The following is a 17,668-nucleotide window of genomic DNA, read 5'->3' on the forward strand; positions in this document are numbered from 1 at the left end:
CCAAGTAAGGGCAATGAAGGTGTGAGCAGAATATCTACTCACTAGGCCCTGACCCTGATTTCCCCCACCCTTCCCTGCCCTAGAACTAGGCAAAGAGTTGAAAACCATATACTTTTACAAATCAAACACCTTTATTTTTGTTCCCTTCATTAGCATGTGAGAAGTGGCAGTGACTCTGACCTCGGCAGCAGGCCTGTTGTCTTTGCCCCATTAAGAAGTTAAGATCCCAGATGTACCCTTCAGGTGTTTCCCCAAACAACAAGTGGGAGAGGTGATGGCCAGCCCCAGTGCTGTGACATGGAGAATATCAGATCAGCACCGGACAAGGTAGCTAGCTGCCTGACCCCTAGGCTGGGGCTAGAACTTGTTTGCCTGAGTAAAGGGATTTTAGTCCTAGGATTTCTCCACATTGTGTCTTGCTTCTGCCCTGGCCAGGTTGGTCCTTCAGTTGTTCCTGCATAGTACCTTAAGGCAGGCCCACTGGCTCCTTTTGATGAAGGGTTCCAAGGAAAGCTGCCCTTGGAGGCCCTTGAGACAGTGTAGGCAGCAGAACAAATACTCAAGTGTGGCTGGCACAACCTAGCTCACACCGCCATCACAGAGGCTGAGTGAACAGTCACCCAGGGAGGGGGGTCCCAGCTCATTCCATTCCCATGGGGCAAGTGACTAGAAGGTAACAGCACACGGGTAAGCCAGTGCCTACAAGAGAAGACAGAAATGTTTCTGAGTTCCAAAAGCTCCTGGTGTCTATTATTATTTATTTTTCAGCAAGCATACATCAAACACAAAGGTAATAAGAGTCTTAATTTCCTCTGCCTAATACTATCCATTTGATCTGCTTTCTGGGCCCTTGAAGACCTTTTGAGGTTTTGAGCTATTCTAAGGGGCCTCTGCAAGCACAGTGTTAGGCAGGAGTATAATAAAGATGAGAAAGGGAGGAAGGAAAGAACTGACATTGTGATGGGTTGTTACTGCCTCAGTAATTCAGTTTGAAGAATGACTTCCCCTTGTCTCTAGGGTTGAGAGAGCTAGCTTTGTTTATTGCCTCAGGACTCTAGACACTGCCTACAAATGAAAAGTGATTGGCAACTACTACATACTACCCTTTTCAGGATTTTAGTGTAGTCATCTTAAACCTGATCTGCTCCTTAAGCCATGGTGTGAGCCCCAAGCCCTTCTGTCTTAAATGAAAGCAATGTTCTTTACTTCTACAATTTAGAACTACAAAGACAGAGGGACATGTGGCTATTTAAACTCATGAAAATGAAATCCAATTAAAATCCTTCAGTGGCACTATCCACATTCTACATATTCCCAGGTAGAGGCCATCTTTCTCATCACTGAGTTCTTTGGGCAGCACTAGTCTCTTACTTTACCTTCCTGTGTCCACACCCAGGAATACCTTCCAGTTGTCCAGACAGCCATAGTTGTAAGGATTCCTAAATACCTAGAGCCAAGGAAAAGGAAAAAACATTTCTACAGACCTCTTCTTTATAATCCCCTTCTCGTTTTGGAGACAATTTTGGCTAAATTGAAGCCCAGGTAAGCAAGTTCTGGCGTTATGTTATAGTTACAGAGCTGTCCCTGACCATGTCCTCTGCTTCAAGGATACAGGTTCAGTTACCTTCCTGCCCACCCAAGCCCTCAACCAACCCCACTCACTCTGCCCTTCGCCTGTAGTCGACGTCTTTCCTTCTTGTTGATGTGCCTTTCAATGCTAGTCTCACCCCGGCTGATGAGAACAGCATGCCATATGGTTAGGGCACCCAGGGCAAGTGCCACAGAACTAAGAAAATGGACAAAGATTGGTGGAAATTAGGGCCATTGGATGTAGGTCTGAAGTTGAGCTACACAATGATTCTTAGCAACCTCTCTGCCTCATTTTTCTTATCTCCTGGCATACTTCCTAGATGAACATCAGGCTCCCATCTACTCAGGAGGAGGCTGAGGAAGGGGTATCACAAGTTCAAGGCCAGCCTAGGCTATTTAGTGAGACCCTGTCTCAAAATTTTAAAAGGGCTGGGGATGTAGCTCATTGGAGCACCTCTGTAGCATTTGTGAGGCCCCAGATTCCATCCCTAATACTAAAAAAATAAAATTAAAAAATGTATCAGTGTAGGCTGAAAATAAGTCATGTGGAAAGGAAGGGGGAGAAATAAGTCTATTGAGACAACATTCTATATTTCCTTAAAACTCATGCTTGGGAGACAGTGAAGGGTAGCAAAAACACTGGGGGATAAGGTAAGGGTGACATGAAATTTGCATTCCAGCTCTAGCACTCCTAGCTATGTATCAAGGGACACATCACTTCATTCTATAAATCTATAAAATGCAGTTACCTACCCTTTAGATAGTTACTACCAGGAATAAATAAGTTTAACTTACCTTGGCACATAATAAATAACAAGCATGCTTACATCCTTAGTGCTTGGTAAATAGCAGTGCTCATGTCCTGAGTGTTCCCTGCCCCAAAATGCTGGAAAAAAGTGCTGACTCTGCCAACCTCAATTAGACTAGAACAGAGGCAGGTCATTCAGGATGGGTTCCTGCCTGCATTTGGGCACTTAAAAAGGTTTTTCTAAAGCTGCCCTACCCTTAAAACTATCAAAACTGAGTTAAATACCTGCACAGGAACCAGAGGTAGACAAGGCTCTTGTGAGTTATCCTTTCCCGAAAGGAGAAGGTGGGTGGTGGGGTCTGGTGATAAGTCTAGAAAAAGAAAAAAGAAAAGCCTGGCTCCTTTTGCTCAGTTGGTCTCTATCAACTGCCACCAAAGCCCCCAGCACCTATATGCAGGAAGTATTCCAAACCCAGGCAGAAAAAAATGAAGAATAAAGCTACACAGGGGACAGAACAGCAGGCGAAGGAGTGGACCAAACCTGGTGGCACCAACACATGGACAAACACTGGGCTGGGCAGGGGAGGTCTGGACAAGATGGAAAAGCACAGGAGGAGAGCTGACCCTGGGCCTTTAGGTTGACAACATGAACGGGGCTCCAGGGGAAGCTACTCCATTCCACAGCCATTACTCCTTTATGTGGCTGTATCCCCAAGAAAGGAGACCAGACCCATAACCGGCATTCACTAATTGGAGAGGAAAGAATCATTAAGAACTCAGATGGGCAGCAGAGGTACAGCATATAAGCCCAGGATGTGTTCAGAATAAGGAGTTCTAAGAAGCACAGAGTGGGGATTACCCAGATGCAGATGGACCAGCTTGATGTCTGTCCCCTGGAACCCCATTACACAGACTAACACAGGCTCCTTGCTGCTCAGGCCATCACCAAGACAGCCCAAAGAGGTGATGATGGGATAGTCAAAAACTGTCACATCCCAGACACTTCCAGCTTGCCCCAAGCTACTTAGTCCACCTACTGCAGCCTCCCTAAACATCCCTGATTCAGCCTACTGAGGCTCAACAAGCCCCTACAACTAAAGTAGCAGGCCCAGTTGTCTGAGCAGCTCTATGTTCCTGGCCTGAGCAGCAGGAGGTAGTGGGGTGGGGACAGCCCACCTGGTTGGCAACCGCCTGCAGTTTGTTCTTGTCGAGCTGTTTCATTTTCTAAGGGGATGGAAAACAGTGCTGGTTATACTCTTAAGGCCCTGGGGTGGGGGTGCTACCAGTCCCATTCCTTAGGGACAGGCTCACACCCTGAAACACTGCACCATTGAGTCACCCTGCTCCTAACCGTAGGCTCACCTCAATGGCAGCATAAGCCTCCCGGAAAAGGTCCCAACTTCCATAGCTGCAGTAGACACAGCCCAGAGTCATGAAAAAGCAGAAAGAGAAGAAGTACCGATGGTTATAGTGGCCCACACAGTTATTTAGCCAGGCTGGTGGGGGGATGATTAAGGACAAGATTAAACAATTTCAGTGGTGTCCAGGCCTCTGGTTCAAACTTGGTTAAAGACAGCATCAACCAAGCAAGAACTATTTTCCAAAGGCAAGAAAATATGGGATTATTTCCTAAGGTTCAGGTCAAAGTCTCACAAGCTTTTCAGAGCACTCAAGTACCCCCAGATTCATGAAAATGAATCTGCCAATACTTTAACCTCACTAGGGTTAACTGGACATCTGTATGGGACAACAGAAGGGGACCCCATGGTTCTATTTGGTACCCCCAGGGGACAGCCAGAGAAGCCCTGGCATCACTTTCCACCCAACAGCTATTAGCATAACAGCCTACAAAAGAAACCTGTTGGAAGATCCCTTGCTCGGGCTGGGGATATAGCTCAGTTGGCAAAAGTGCTTGCCTCCCATGCACAAGGCCCTGGGTTCAATCCCCAGCACCACCAAAAAAAAAAAAAAAATTCCTTGCACCCAGAGAATCCATCCCAGAGAGCCTATGAGCCTCCTGTGCCCCGCAAGAGATGATCAACCCCCACAATGTCTTTTCTACTAACTTCTCATGAGCCCAGTGTTCTCTGCACGGTGAAGTCTTAAGCATGTGGCCATTAACCCTGTATAGTGCTCTGGAACTAAAGAAGTCAGCCTCAGGCAGAAGAAAGCAAAAGGATACGGCAGTGATGGTCCATCTTCAGCACACACCTGTGAGGGAGGGACACATCTCTGTTTAGGTGGCCATGGTTCTTGAGATGTCAGTACCAATCCTTTCCTACAAGGGCCAGCATCCTGCTGAGGTGGAGAGGGCACAGACTTTGAAGACAGCCAGGCTTTGCTTCAAACCCAGCTCTATAACTTATTGGCTATGTGATACTGGACAAAGTAATCTCTCTTGAGTCTCAGTTTCCACAAGTAGTAGGAATGCCTAACTCAGAACCATCCTAAGGACTTATGTTTCAGGAAATAAGAGAATGTTGCCTGGGACGAGATGGATGCTTGATACATGTCTTAGCAAACTCTTTTAAGTCAGGTTTTGCCCTAGGGCCACAGCAAGAGAGTCACTGCTGGGGTTCATAAAGAACAAAGCCAAGACCAACCTATTGCAGATGCTGCAGTGGTGTGTTCGGGCAGGTTTGGGATAAATACACTTCTTACAGATGGAGACTGTGGCAATGTCATTCCTGCCCTGTGAAGAAAGAGCATCATGACCACTATGGCAGCACCATTTCTATGCCTCAAAATATTCCATGACACTCTCCCACTCCTGAGACTGGCTCAGATAGCTGCAACTCTGCCCATACCTCCCCTCCCCCCAGCGGAACCCACCTGGGGTGGGTACCCAGGTGGAGTGGTGATGGCCTGGTAGTAATGGAAAACGATGAGAATCAGATTCCAGTGACTGTAGAAGAAATGCCAGCAGAGTCGTGGCACCGAGTAGGTTTGAAGGATGAGAGGCAGGACACACAAGTAGGCGATGGCCACGATGGAGCCCGTCAGCACTATCACCAGCACCACGAACACCTGCCAACACCAGTGAGGTCAGGTAGACACAGTAAGAACGCTACACCCAGAGGAGACTCAGGAATTTCTCTAGGGATAGAGGGCTGGCCTCCAGAACCTAATGCGGGTCTATCAGTGAGAGACACGTCTCTCTGCTCCCCCCAAAACATTCGTTTTCCTGCTCCTAGGCATCACTTACCACCCCAAACCAGCGGATCACGTTGTCCACCAGCCAGTAGACGGGCTCAAAGGCAGCATCGACAGCAGTATCACCACCCCCAAAGGAGTTATAGAGCAAGGAGCGCAGGCAGACCTTGCCATAGCGCCAGCGCTGTACCAGGCCCCGGAGCAGAGGTGGGCAACGGCGCCTGTAACCCAGGAGCAGAAGCAGGCGCAGACAGAGGCGGGCTGGGCCCAGCAGCAGGCTCCGCTGACCCCTCATGGCTCCTAGGAGAGGATACCATTGTAAGGATCCAGTGTGAGTCCTATCCCTCCCTCCCCAACCATTGGGAAGGCCCTGAGCACCAGCTCAGAGGGCAAACACCTAAGACTAAGACCCAGCTAGGCCAGTCACCAGCTGTGAGGAATACGAATGGCACTTCATTTTTCTATGGAATGTCCAGTGCTCATGTCCTAACCAGAAAGAGGGACTGGAGGTTCTGAACCTGCATAAATTGTATTTATATTACGCCACAGGGGTGCACAGCAAATCCACTTAAACTAAAGGGGTCATGGTATTAGAGTAAGGGAGAGAAAGGTGGCATCACAAAGGAGTCTTTGGAACTATCTGTATAGAGACCATTGAGAGAAGCATGGCCCACATGAACAAAGCTGCCCAGTACATCTTGGCAAGAACACTGTGGCAGAAGTTTCCCAGGGCCTCCTGCCTGCCCTGACCACCAAGGGTATAGCATATAAATCCTACACATAGATTTGCCTTGATGCTGTCTTGGTAAAAGATACTTTTTCCTACTCCCTCTAGGCTGATGTTCCAGGCCAGGAGACTCAACCTGGTAGCAGGAGATTACTGTCTCCTGCCAAGACAGCCAACCCTCAAATGACATAAGATGCTTTGTCTCCAATTCCACTCCCAGCCCTACCCCAAGGGTACAGCAGCCAGAACAACTTCAGGTATTCAGAGCAACAGAACCAAGGCTAGAGACATAGCTGTGGGAAGGATCTCCATGCTGGTGGCTCATGAAAACCTCAGGGCCTGCCCTCTCAATGACAAGTCTTCCCTGATGCACTAGTAAGACACAAAAGGACCTTCTCTACAGCTGCTGCCCTTGGCCCCAAGCTTTCCAACCAACTTTCCCAGCTGTGCAAGAGCCTCCATCACTTGGCACTCTCCACCTCATCCACAGCATAGGAGCTCACTGCCCAGGCAATGACCAGGACACAGATGTTCTACCAGACTTTTTCCATGACAGTCTCAATTCTGCAGATTAACTCTTTTAACAGAAAAGAAATTATCTGATTTTCCCCTAGAGCAGCCAGGGAGGGCTGCTTTGTCCTTAACAACTCCACTGACTTATTTAACAGGCAGCTCAAAACCCAGCAGAAACTGGAGGAGGCTGCTGTGCTATGGGGATGGTTTCAATTCAGTAACTAGAGCAACGTATTCTCTTTGCACTCTGGCTCATCCCCATAGAAGATCTTTCAAAGAAAAAATAATTACCTCCTCCTACATGCCATGTAAGCCTTACAGAGAAAAGAAACCCAGCAGACAAGGCCTACAAAAGGAGAGAAAGACAATTTAGGAGGGCCTACCCAATGCACCAGGATAAAGAAACTGGCCATTCCCATCACCTTCTAAGAAGATAAGAAAATTAAAAGGAAGTGTAGAAAAGAGGAAAACCAGTAAGCTCAGATTTGGATGCCTATTGTTTGGAACCATGATTTGGCTAAAGCATGAATTTTCAAAACAGTAGACAGCCACAATTAAATGTAAGAATAGAACAGGACAACTGCCCCACAACAAATCTAGGTGACTTTTAGACTGTCCACACCACTGTATTCTCTCTTGCTACAGATAATGGAGAATTTCCTAGTTGCTAAAATACTTTCTGAAACAACGGCATACCTATCAGATACATTCCTCATATGTAATCAATAGGAATCATATTCTACCTCAAAGCCACCACTAGTAGTCTAAAAAAATTAAAAATTATCCTTGTTAGATTCTCTACTTTTCAGATTCTTCTCAACCACTTCCTGAATTCCTGAGCTCTACATGAATGTCTACCCCAAAGGCTAGATTTAGCAACTCTCCTCTTCCCAAACCCTAACTACTTAGGGTTCAATTCTGCCCCTAAGTAGTTCTGTGACCTTAGGCAAATCATTGATCCCTGCTGGAATTTAATAACATTGTGTTCTCATTCAATGAGGAGGTAAGATTAAATGGTAAGATCCCTTCTAGCTCTAACCCTTTATAAATATACGAGTCTGTGTGTGTGTGTTCACACACACATATTTGGTAAAGTATAAATGAAAAGTTTATAAAGTACTTAGCACAATACCTGGTTCATGAAAATACTCAAATAGTTGTTAAATTAATGACCTGGAGGGTTGCAGAAGTGGAAAGCCTGGTCAGATATCTATCTGTTCTACAAACATCAGCAAGGTCATTCCTGAAATGTGATAACACTAAATAAAGTGTCTGCTGCTAACATTCTTCCTGATTAATAAAGAAGAGAGAAAGTAAAATAAAGAAAATAGAAACCGTAATTAGAATCACAGCACAAAAAAGAGCTAAAAGACATTTTAGAAAACAAGTCTAACAAGAAGTCAACCCAAACAAGTGAACAGAAAGCTTGCAGATGAAGAAACACAAGTCAAATTTGGTTGAACAAAATATGAACCCAGGGCCCTTCCTCTCACTTTTAGCTACTGAGACACCGGAGGCATGGGGATGCCAGGGAAAAGATGTTATCCATGGGCCACAAATGAAACAGGTTTCATTTCAGGAAATTGAAATAAAGCAAACAAAAAAATTATGTGTTGGGATGGGGGGCTGTGAGCTCAGAGTGAACAGGGAAGGAAATAGAAAAGCACATTTCTACTCTCATACCAAGATAAACTCTTGACTAGTCCCATTCCTCAGTAGTACCCACAGGCCATGGTGGCCATCTGCCACCAGATTAGAGACTGCAGGCCACAACACTCCCCTCATCCCTGAGCTCTAAATCACCATCTGTTTCCCTAGGGAAAAACCGATTGGCAAAAAAAAAAAGGGGGGGGGGGGGATAAGGAGGTACAGATTCCAGAACAGCCAGAATTTAGACAAAATAGATCAGAGTCGTCGCAAATTTCATCTAGACTAAGATGCTGCTCTCAAGTTGTTTACAATCTCAAGTAAGGGATGTCAGACTTCAGTAAAGCACAGTATTTCATTCATATGCAGACATCCCTTCTGGTTTGCCAGCTTTAAAAAAAGAAGTAATGCATGCACTTAAGAAGGGGCCCTCACAACTGGAGGATCCAATGCAGGACTGAAAGCTGCAGATACAAAACCCAGGAAAATGTTCTATATCTTAAAAAAGGGCAGTGATGTCAAACTGCAAAGGACAGATGGCCAAAAAACTTTGGTTCCGGCTTGGGCTCTACCTCGAATTATCTTTGAGCCTTTGAACAAGTCAAACCCTGTCCCTGGATCTGAGTTTCCAAACCTGTGAAATGGGCAAGTAGGGTTGGCGGACCTCCTTCCGGCTTTGCGCCTCACAGAAGCCCGGAGGGTACGCTCTGCCAGAGGAGGGCACGGCCCTGCAGGGCGGGGCGCGCAGTGAGCAGGAACCCGGACTCTCATCAAGGCCCTGGGACAGGGCCCGACCCTAGAAAAATGGACAAGGATGGGAAGCAAGGGCCGCGACTTCTCCTTACCTGCAGCCTGCCGACTCCTCAATCAGCCAAATTGAACACCGCAGCCTCTGCGGCCCCTCACCACCACCCCCTCCAGCTCGGCGCCCGGGCCAGGCCCGGTTCAATCCGACCCACCATTGCCCGTCACCCACAGCGCCAGTAAGCGGACCCGGACCCGCCGCCAGCCCATCCTCAACCATGAGCGCAAGCGCGTGCCCTGAAACCTCGAAGTTCCACCTCCGATTTTTTTTCCCGGAGCAACCTGGGAAATGGAGTTTACCCGGGAGACATAGCCCCCGCTGATCACGTGTCAAAGTGCACCAATTGGCGCATATCTTACTGCGGAACTGCGCCGGTGTGTGACCAATGAGGAATCGGCTCCGTTACATCCGGGCTCTACAACAGTGGCAGTCATGGCGCCACCCGTGAGATATTGCATCCCTGGTAAGTGAGGGCTGCCCGTACAGAGCCATGGATAGTGACAAAGTCAGGAATCCTGAACTGCTTCCTGCTTCTGGGAGCCCAAGGCTGATGCAGCGTTTTTTCTGCAGGCGAACGTCTGTGCAATTTGGAGGAGGGCAGCCCTGGCAGCGGCACCTATACCCGGCACGGCTACATCTTTTCGTCGCTTGCGGGCTGCCTGACGAAGAGCAGCGAGAACGGCGCGGTAAAGGAGGCGGCTTCCCTTTTCCTGCCTCTCTTAGGCTGCCTTTGAATTCTGATTTTTAGACACCGGCGCCGCGGACGCGTCTTTGGTGTCTCACCAGTAAAACGATTCAGCCTCTCGGGGTTTCCCGTCTGTGATCGCCACTGCTGTGCCCTTAAACTACCAGTTTGGTTTTTCTCGCCCGGTTGGGCTGCCGATACTCTGGGATGAGGCTGGAGCGAGGGCAGATGCAAACAGAGTAGCCCAGCCCAGCAGTGAGCTGAATCCTATCAGAATGTCACCTACCTTTTCTCCTTCTACCTCTACTATTTCCTCCTCACTCACTGCAATCTAGTCTTACTGGCTTATTTCATTATCACTAACACGCTAAGCGCCTTACTGCCACAGAAATTTTGTATACCTGCCATTTTTCTGGAACACACTCCTCTTCTCCTTAGCTTGTGTATTTCTTACATCTTTCAAAAGCCTCTCTAGTGTCATTTTCTCAAAAAAATCCACTAGACTCACTGGTTGAGGAAAAGGGTTTGTAGGGGCTTGTTTTGTTAAAAATTTACAACAAACTATTCCTTCCCCTGAGCATTTCAGCACTCAGGTTTTCTTGTGTGTATGTTTGTTTGTTTTTTGTTTTTTTTGGCACCAGGAATTGAACCCAGGGACAGTTAACCCCTGAGCCACATTCCCAGCCCTTTTTTATTTTTTATTTTGAGACAGGGTCTCACTAAGTCGCTCAGGCTAACTTTGAACTTGAGGTCCTCCTGCCTCAGTCTCCTAAGTCACTGGGATTACGGGTGTGAACCACTGAGCCCAGCTACCATTAGCCCCTTATGAGAGAAAACATATGGCCCTTCTTCTAACTTTGGCTTATTTCTGTTAGCATAATGTACTCAAGTTTCATCCATATTCCTTCAAACGACATGATTTTATTCTCTGTGGCTGAATAAACTTCATTATGTATATATGCCATAATTTGGCTATTGTGAATTGTGCTGCTAAAAATCAAAGGTTAGATGCTGGAAGTAGACTCTATTCGAGTTGTCAGGCCTGAGGGCCTCTTTCATTTTTGTCAAGGAGAGAGCTAACCTCTCCTTTCATACAATGCTCAAGCATTTTCATGTGTCAGTCATAGTGCTAACCTCTGAAGATGTAGTAATAAGCCAAATACACTTAGTTTTTTTCTGTGGAGGGCCCAGTCGAAATTCAAACAAATAAATGTTCAAATGAGTGTCTCATTAACAATTGTGATAATTGCTTTGAAAGAATATTGTACAGCACCATGAGAACATGTAACCAGAGAACCTACTCTTGGTCAGTGAATGGGACATTTAAGTTGAATCACCTAAAGGATTAGAGGATTAAATTAGAGTTGAGTGGGTGAAGAAAATACAGTTCTAGCTGAAAGAACAGGTTAAACAGAGATTCTACTGAAGTGAGAAGCAGTTTGTAAGTTGGGAAAATTAAAAGAGGTTTAGAGAGTCTTAGTATAGTGGTCAGGGGAGAGATTGATAAAAGATGAAGCTGAAAATATGTTTTACACCAATAGCCAATATCATGCTTAAAGAGAAAACTCTAGACATAATCATATAAAATATAAGAAAACAGTATGACCTTTATATAACATTTATTTGGAAATTCTGTGCTATGCAATTAATAATTAAAAGAAACTGAGGCATTATTATAACACTTGTTATAACAATGAGTCAAATTATGCATGATTATAGGCAATAGGGTTGTATACCAGGAAATTCCAAGAGAATTTTATAAAATTTATTAGAACTCATCTGGAATGTTTATAAATTCTAAGGTATTTTTCTGTTATAAACCACAAATACCTTTATTGTTCTCTCTGTAGCTTCCTGTGGTGTCTGTGATGAGAGAAACAGAGTCCCAATTACTTCCAGATGTGGGAACTATTGTAACCTGTAAGGTAAGTTGGTCCTAACCTACTGCTTAGGATACCCATCCAATACTGAACTCAGGATAATTCTAGAACTGCATTTTCAGTATGGTAACCACTAGCCACTTGTGGCTATTGAAATTAACAAGTGTTAAAAATTCACTTTGTCAAGCCTGGCCGGTGAGACACACCCGTAATCCCAGTGGCTTGGGAGGCTGAGACAGGAGAATCAAAAGTTCAAAGGCAGCCTCTATAAAAGCGAGGCACTTAGCAACTGAGACTCTTGTCTTTGAATAAAATACAAAAATAGGGCTGGGGATGTGGCTCAGTGACCGAGTGCTTCTGAGTTTAATCCCCGGTACCTCTCTCCCCAAAAAATTCACTTTCTCAATCTCACTCCCTTATGGGTCAGCACATGACATTTTTATCATCACAGAAAGTTTGACTGGACTATACTACTGGACTAGAAATTCTAGGATATTGATCAAGGCAGCCAAATTCAGGCATCCATAGTTCCTTCACTGAGCTGGTTTATGAGCATGTAGTTTCTATCTCTGTCTGAGAAGTGAGGCATACCAACAGGTGATAATGAGATCTGTTTTTAAAATGTGAAACCAAGACTTTGTCTGCACAGAAGCAAAAGACTCTTCTCTAGCATTCCTGTTTAAAGACCTTTACGGATTTTCTTTAGTTGTTGATGGACCTTCATTTTTACTTTTTTGTATGTGGTACTAAGGATCAAACCCAGGGCCACAAACATGCTAGGCAAGCACTCTACCACTGAGCCACAATCCAGCCTTGACTTTTAGGGTTTTTGAGAGAAGGTACTGATTAATGTACTAATCTGTAACTGTAACACATAAGTTACCTCTACCCATCCCCACCCTCTGCCAAGTTCACTTGTAGCTTTTGGTTTCTCTATAAATTATTCCAGAAGAAAATATATGTGTTACTCTGAAAATAATTGCTGAGGCAATTATTAGGCAGCAAATAAAACATAGATTTAAATTCTATTCACTATATAAGCCTGTTTTAAATTAGACTTGTGGACTTTTAAAATCTGCACCCTATTATTTCACTTGATTTCTGAGTAACCCTATCATATGGCCTCTGTGGCTCTTATTACACAGATATCACTTAGGTAGTGAAAAATAGGAGTTAACTTATTTTAAATTATACTTAGTAAGGTTGTTTGTACTAAAATCATGGTAATTATTTATTTATTGCTATGTCCTTGAAGTGACATCTGCTAATCCTCTGATGCTGATCCTTGTTCTATTGCACAGGTCTCTAGCATCAATTCACGCTTTGCCAAAGTGCACATCCTATATGTGGGGTCCACACCACTTAAGAACTCCTTTCGAGGAACTATCAGGTAAGAGGTACCCTTGTCTTCACATGCCCCAGTACCTGGAATACGATTGGAATGTTTAGGAACAATTACAGTTCCTACTCATTTTTCTTTTCTTTGTGCCAATAGTACCCCCAAAAAGAAATATTCTATGAGGAAAATATTAATAAGGGAGGGTTTTAAATTATAGCCCCCCCAAAAAAATGTGTGAAGCTAAAAATTAGGTGTATCAGGATGATTCAGACCAAACAAATCAAAAGCATTTTAGGAAGCACCTTTTTTTTTTCTTGAATTTAGTATAGATTAAACCCCAAAGTTTTAAGACTGTGGGTGAAATAATAGGATTGTTCTCCTGTGGATTTTTTGAGAAAGGATGAAAAATTCTTGCAAACCAGATAATTTAACTTGTGAGGATCTTTCCAGCATCAGGATTTAATATGGTCTGGGACAGTTTAAGTTCTCCTGAGACAGCAAAGTTCCCTTACCTTCCTGCTGAATCTGATCTGCTTTTCCCAAGCCAGAGGTATCAATATTGACTTTCTCTGTGGTCCAAGATTGGGAAAATGTTTTGTCCTCTCCACGTGGGCTAAGGCTACCTCTCTGCCCCATGTCTGTGGGTGGCAGCTGGGTCCCCACAGACAATTCTTACAATTAATCTTTCTGTCAATTCTTTTTTTATAGAAAGGAAGATGTCCGAGCAACTGAAAAAGACAAGGTTGTTGGTTGGTTTGGGTTTTTTTCCCCCCCATGGCTTTAGGGAACTTGATTTTTTTTTTTTAATTATTATTCCAATGAATTTCTAAGTCCGAGGAATGTGAAGTTCATGGAAGTTTAATATATTCTGTGCTATCATGTGTGAAATTTATCTTGCTATCCTTTTCCACTACTTTAAGAGTTTTATTCCTTCAATTGATATCAGCATGTCTAGTTTATTCTTTGCATTTGAAGTTGGTTATTTATTCATTGCTCTTCCCTCAGACTTATTTTGGGCCCTTTCAGAGCCAACTATAGTGCTTTTTGTTTAAGTCAGAGTCCTGGTCATGTTATTGAATTCAAATTCTCCCATTCATATTATGATGCTATAGGAGCAATGAAAGGAATTGATTGACAAGTGATGATGACTTCTACATTCTGGAATTAGAAAGTAAACTAGCTCTACCAGAAGGATGAAATTTCAGGTAAACCTGATCTAGACTTTTCACATAACATTCCTATTCTTTCTTTACAGGTTGAAATTTATAAGAGTTTCCGCCCAGGTGACATTGTTTTGGCCAAAGTGGTATCCTTTATTTCCAGTTGACATGTCTTTTGTCAAAAGAAGAAATGAAAATAGAGGAACAATTCAAGTGACTCTAGGGGAAAGACTTAAAACTCCTCATTTTCCTTCACCAGTATTATGTGACTAGATCTCTTTAGGTGATGCACAGTCCAACTATCTGCTGACCACTGCCGAAAATGAGCTGGGAGTGGTGGTGGCCCACAGTGAATCAGGTGAATTGATCCATGTTTCCATATCCTTACGCTAGTGGTTTGGGATTAATCCATTGTTTTTCCTGATTTTCCTTGGTTGGTTTGTTTTTGGTTTTGTTTTGTTTTTTGGTACCAGGGGTTAAACCCAAGGGCACTCAGCCACTGAATCAGATTTTGTTTGTTTGTTTGTTTTTTTAGAGACAGGGTCTCACTGAGTGGCCTAGCGCCTCACCATTGCTGAGGCTGGCTTTGAACTTGAGATCCTCCTGTCTCAGCCTCCCAAGCCTCTGGAATTACAGGCATGGGCCACCATACCCAGCATTTTCCTTGTTTTTTCATTATCTTAGAAGCAATGTGGGTGTAGATACCATCATGTGATGCAAAATGACAAATTTTGGTCAACAGTGGACAATATATACTATGGTGGTCCCATAGATTATATCACCTAGGGCTGGGGGTACAGCTCAGTTGTAGAGCGATTACTTACAATGTACAAGGCCCTGGGTCTGATCCTCAGGATTTAAAAAAAAAAATTATATATATATATATATATATATATATATATGGTGATATTGTAGCCATTTTAAATATACTCTTAAGGTATTTGCAGTGAGAAACATGTCCCATCCTTAACACAGGACTCTGCTTACTACTGAGATTAAAATGATTCTTCCTAAGTTGGAGTTCCAGTGGCATAATCAGTTAGTGCTTAGTGTGCGGTACTTGCAAGAATGATACTCCCAGCCAGGTGTTGTGGTGCATACCTGTAATCTCAGCATCTTGGGAGGCTGAGGCAGGAGGATCTCAAGTTCAGGGCCAGCCTCAGCAGCTTAGCAAGGCCCTAAGCAACTTGGTGAAGCCCTGTCTCTAAATAAAATATGAAAAAGGGCTGGGAATGTGGCTCAGTGGTTAAGCATCCTGAGTTCAATCCCCAGTGCCTCATCCCCTGCAAAAAGAAAAAAAAGAATGATATGCCTAAATCTAAGCAAATAGGAAATTAACTTTGTAAATCAGTGGAACAAAGTTTTTTCTTCTGTAAGAGGTATGGTTTTGTAGGTAACCACTGATAACCCACCCCTATCCTAGTGCTGGGTATGAACTCAGGCCCTTGCACATACAAGGAAAGTACTCTGCACATACTTGGCAAGTAAATGCCAAGCCTAACATTTCATTCTCATACTTACCTGAAAAGAGGTATCTCAGGAAAATATCTGGGGTCCCAGCTCTAACACTGTCTTTTTCCCTCTAGGTGTCCAGATGGTTCCCATCAGTTGGTGTGAGATGCAGTGTCCTAAGACCCACACTAAAGAATTCCGGAAAGTGGCTAGAGTTCAGCCTGAATTTTTGCAGACCTAAGATGCTGCATATTACCCCATGGAGGGGGTAAGCTATTTCCAAGAGTATGTGATGAAAATAACATCAAGATGCCATGGTCTTTATTCAGATACCTGGGGTCAGCCAATGACCACCTCTAGAAAAATCTGCCAGTAATTTATATAGGTGGAACATAATTTTTGTGAACCTTTTAGTAAATTGGATTCTTGAGGATAAAGCTTCTCTTAGGGGGATACCAACAAACTGTAACTTTGGAGGTAGCCTGATAGGCCTTTTAAGTATATATTTTTTGCTGTGACAAAGAAAACATTTTTATTAAAAAGATTTTATGGTTTCTGTTGTCTTGAACAGGTGAAGGTATCTAAACAGTGTCAGTTATTAGATTAGGGGTTTGTTTGCCACATAGCACCCATTAACTGACGTGTCAGCTGCTTGCTTGCTCTAGACAAAAGCCTGATTGTTGATCTCTTGTATTTTTTGTGTCGTTTTATATGCTTCTGCTTTCTAGGTGCCTAACACTGGATCAAGCACTTTATACACCCCTCTGTTAGGTACATTATAGAATGTATGTAGTGGATCAGGTAGCATGTGAGTAGTTTGGTAAACACACTGATAGTGGGTATTCCAGAAAATGTTTTTTGCTTAAAAAGGACAAAGCAGTATCATGCAAGATAGCCAGGGAAGGATTTGTGTGACATGAGATCAAAAGGAATTAAAGAGCTTGGTATATGAAGTTGTCTAGGCAGAGAGAAGCCCCAGCAAAGTACAGAAGCAAAAATGATGGCATTAGTTTGAAGATGAGAGAGATAAGTTAAGCATGAAGAGGCTGCAGAGGACATTGGAAGGAAAGATGAACATGAGATGGTTCTTCTTGGAGATGTTGCTCAAAAGCCCATGACTCCAATGTGTGCTGACAGTGATGGAGGGTGAGCTTTGGAGACAGTCCACCTAACTTTATGCCCTCTAGTTACTAACCTTCAACAGATTAGGGAGTTTTTTGGTTTTATTGAAAATTTTGTTGGCGGGGGGGCTGGGGTTGTGGCTCAGTGGAAGAGTGCTTGGCTAGCATGTTGGAGGCAACTGGGTTCAATCATCAGCACATTGAAAAACAATAAATGAATAAAATATTGTGTTCACCTACAACTAAAAAAAATTAAAGAAAATTTCCCTGAGGTAACTGTAGGTCCACATGCAGTTTTCTTGTTTGCTTGGCTGATTCTGTTATTTTGGGCAGTGGTGGGGATGGAGCCCAGGCCTTTGTGTGTGCCAAGTACACACTCTACCACTGATCTACTTCCCTAGCATGTGCAAGGCCCTGGGTTCCAACTCTAGCACCAGAACAAAAAAGAAATAAAATCTCCAGCCCTGCAAAAAAGAATGAGTACAGAGATCCTGTGTACACTTGGCCTATTTTCTCCCACTTATATATGACATTTTGCAAAATTATAATTGCTCATTGGTAGAGCACTTGTCTAACCTATGAGAGGCCCCGGGTTCCATGTCCAGCACTACCTAAAAAACTAATAAACACCAGCATGTTGACATTGATATTAAGCAAGTAGTTTTTATCTGTTTTCTCATCTGAGTAGTAGTGTCTCATAGGATTATTATGAGGAAGAAACACATAGAAGTATTCAGTACCTGCTAATAGTATTAATATATATCATTTTTATTATACATATCCAATTGCCTTCTATCAAGTACTAAGTACCAAGCCTTATGTTAAAACACTTTGTAGATTGTTCATTA

General features: G+C 43.8%; 2 protein-coding genes and 1 pseudogene across 9 annotated transcripts; 1 reads left to right on the plus strand and 2 right to left on the minus strand.

The window, feature by feature from the left end:
* Positions 1 to 109: 109 nt before the first annotated feature.
* Zdhhc16 (zDHHC palmitoyltransferase 16) lies at positions 110 to 9,464 on the minus strand. 7 transcript variants are annotated; one of them, XM_078031658.1, is made up of 11 exons: positions 9,224 to 9,464; positions 5,544 to 5,791; positions 5,171 to 5,365; positions 4,942 to 5,030; positions 4,521 to 4,549; positions 3,701 to 3,834; positions 3,515 to 3,562; positions 2,624 to 2,709; positions 1,663 to 1,786; positions 1,403 to 1,447; positions 110 to 699 (listed from the first exon to the last, which is right to left on the minus strand). In XM_078031658.1, exons 2-11 carry the CDS (start codon positions 5,784 to 5,786, stop codon positions 667 to 669), a joined length of 1,026 nt encoding a protein of 341 aa, XP_077887784.1. In that variant the 5' UTR covers positions 5,787 to 5,791; positions 9,224 to 9,464; the 3' UTR covers positions 110 to 666. The 7 variants fall into 7 exon arrangements, with proteins under 7 accessions (XP_077887784.1, XP_077887836.1, XP_005335323.1 ...); XM_078031710.1 differs by having other exon boundaries at positions 1,372 to 1,447; XM_005335266.5 differs by having other exon boundaries at positions 1,377 to 1,447; positions 9,224 to 9,463.
* Positions 9,465 to 9,518: 54 nt separating this feature from the next.
* Positions 9,519 to 17,096, plus strand: Exosc1 (exosome component 1). 2 transcript variants are annotated; one of them, XM_005335270.5, is made up of 8 exons: positions 9,519 to 9,646; positions 9,754 to 9,869; positions 11,719 to 11,793; positions 13,050 to 13,138; positions 13,796 to 13,829; positions 14,343 to 14,393; positions 14,521 to 14,605; positions 15,834 to 17,096. In XM_005335270.5, the coding sequence occupies exons 1-8, from the start codon at positions 9,616 to 9,618 to the stop codon at positions 15,938 to 15,940; spliced, it is 588 nt and encodes a 195-aa protein (XP_005335327.1). In that variant the 5' UTR covers positions 9,519 to 9,615; the 3' UTR covers positions 15,941 to 17,096. The 2 variants fall into 2 exon arrangements, with proteins under 2 accessions (XP_005335327.1, XP_021588884.1); XM_021733209.3 differs by lacking the exon at positions 9,519 to 9,646 and having other exon boundaries at positions 9,807 to 9,869; positions 13,796 to 13,836.
* On the minus strand, positions 10,861 to 10,968 carry LOC120886025 (U6atac minor spliceosomal RNA; annotated as a pseudogene).
* Positions 17,097 to 17,668: the final 572 nt, after the last annotated feature.

This window comes from Ictidomys tridecemlineatus, chromosome 1 (assembly GCF_052094955.1).
Source record: "Ictidomys tridecemlineatus isolate mIctTri1 chromosome 1, mIctTri1.hap1, whole genome shotgun sequence".
Lineage (NCBI taxonomy): Eukaryota > Metazoa > Chordata > Mammalia > Rodentia > Sciuridae > Ictidomys > Ictidomys tridecemlineatus.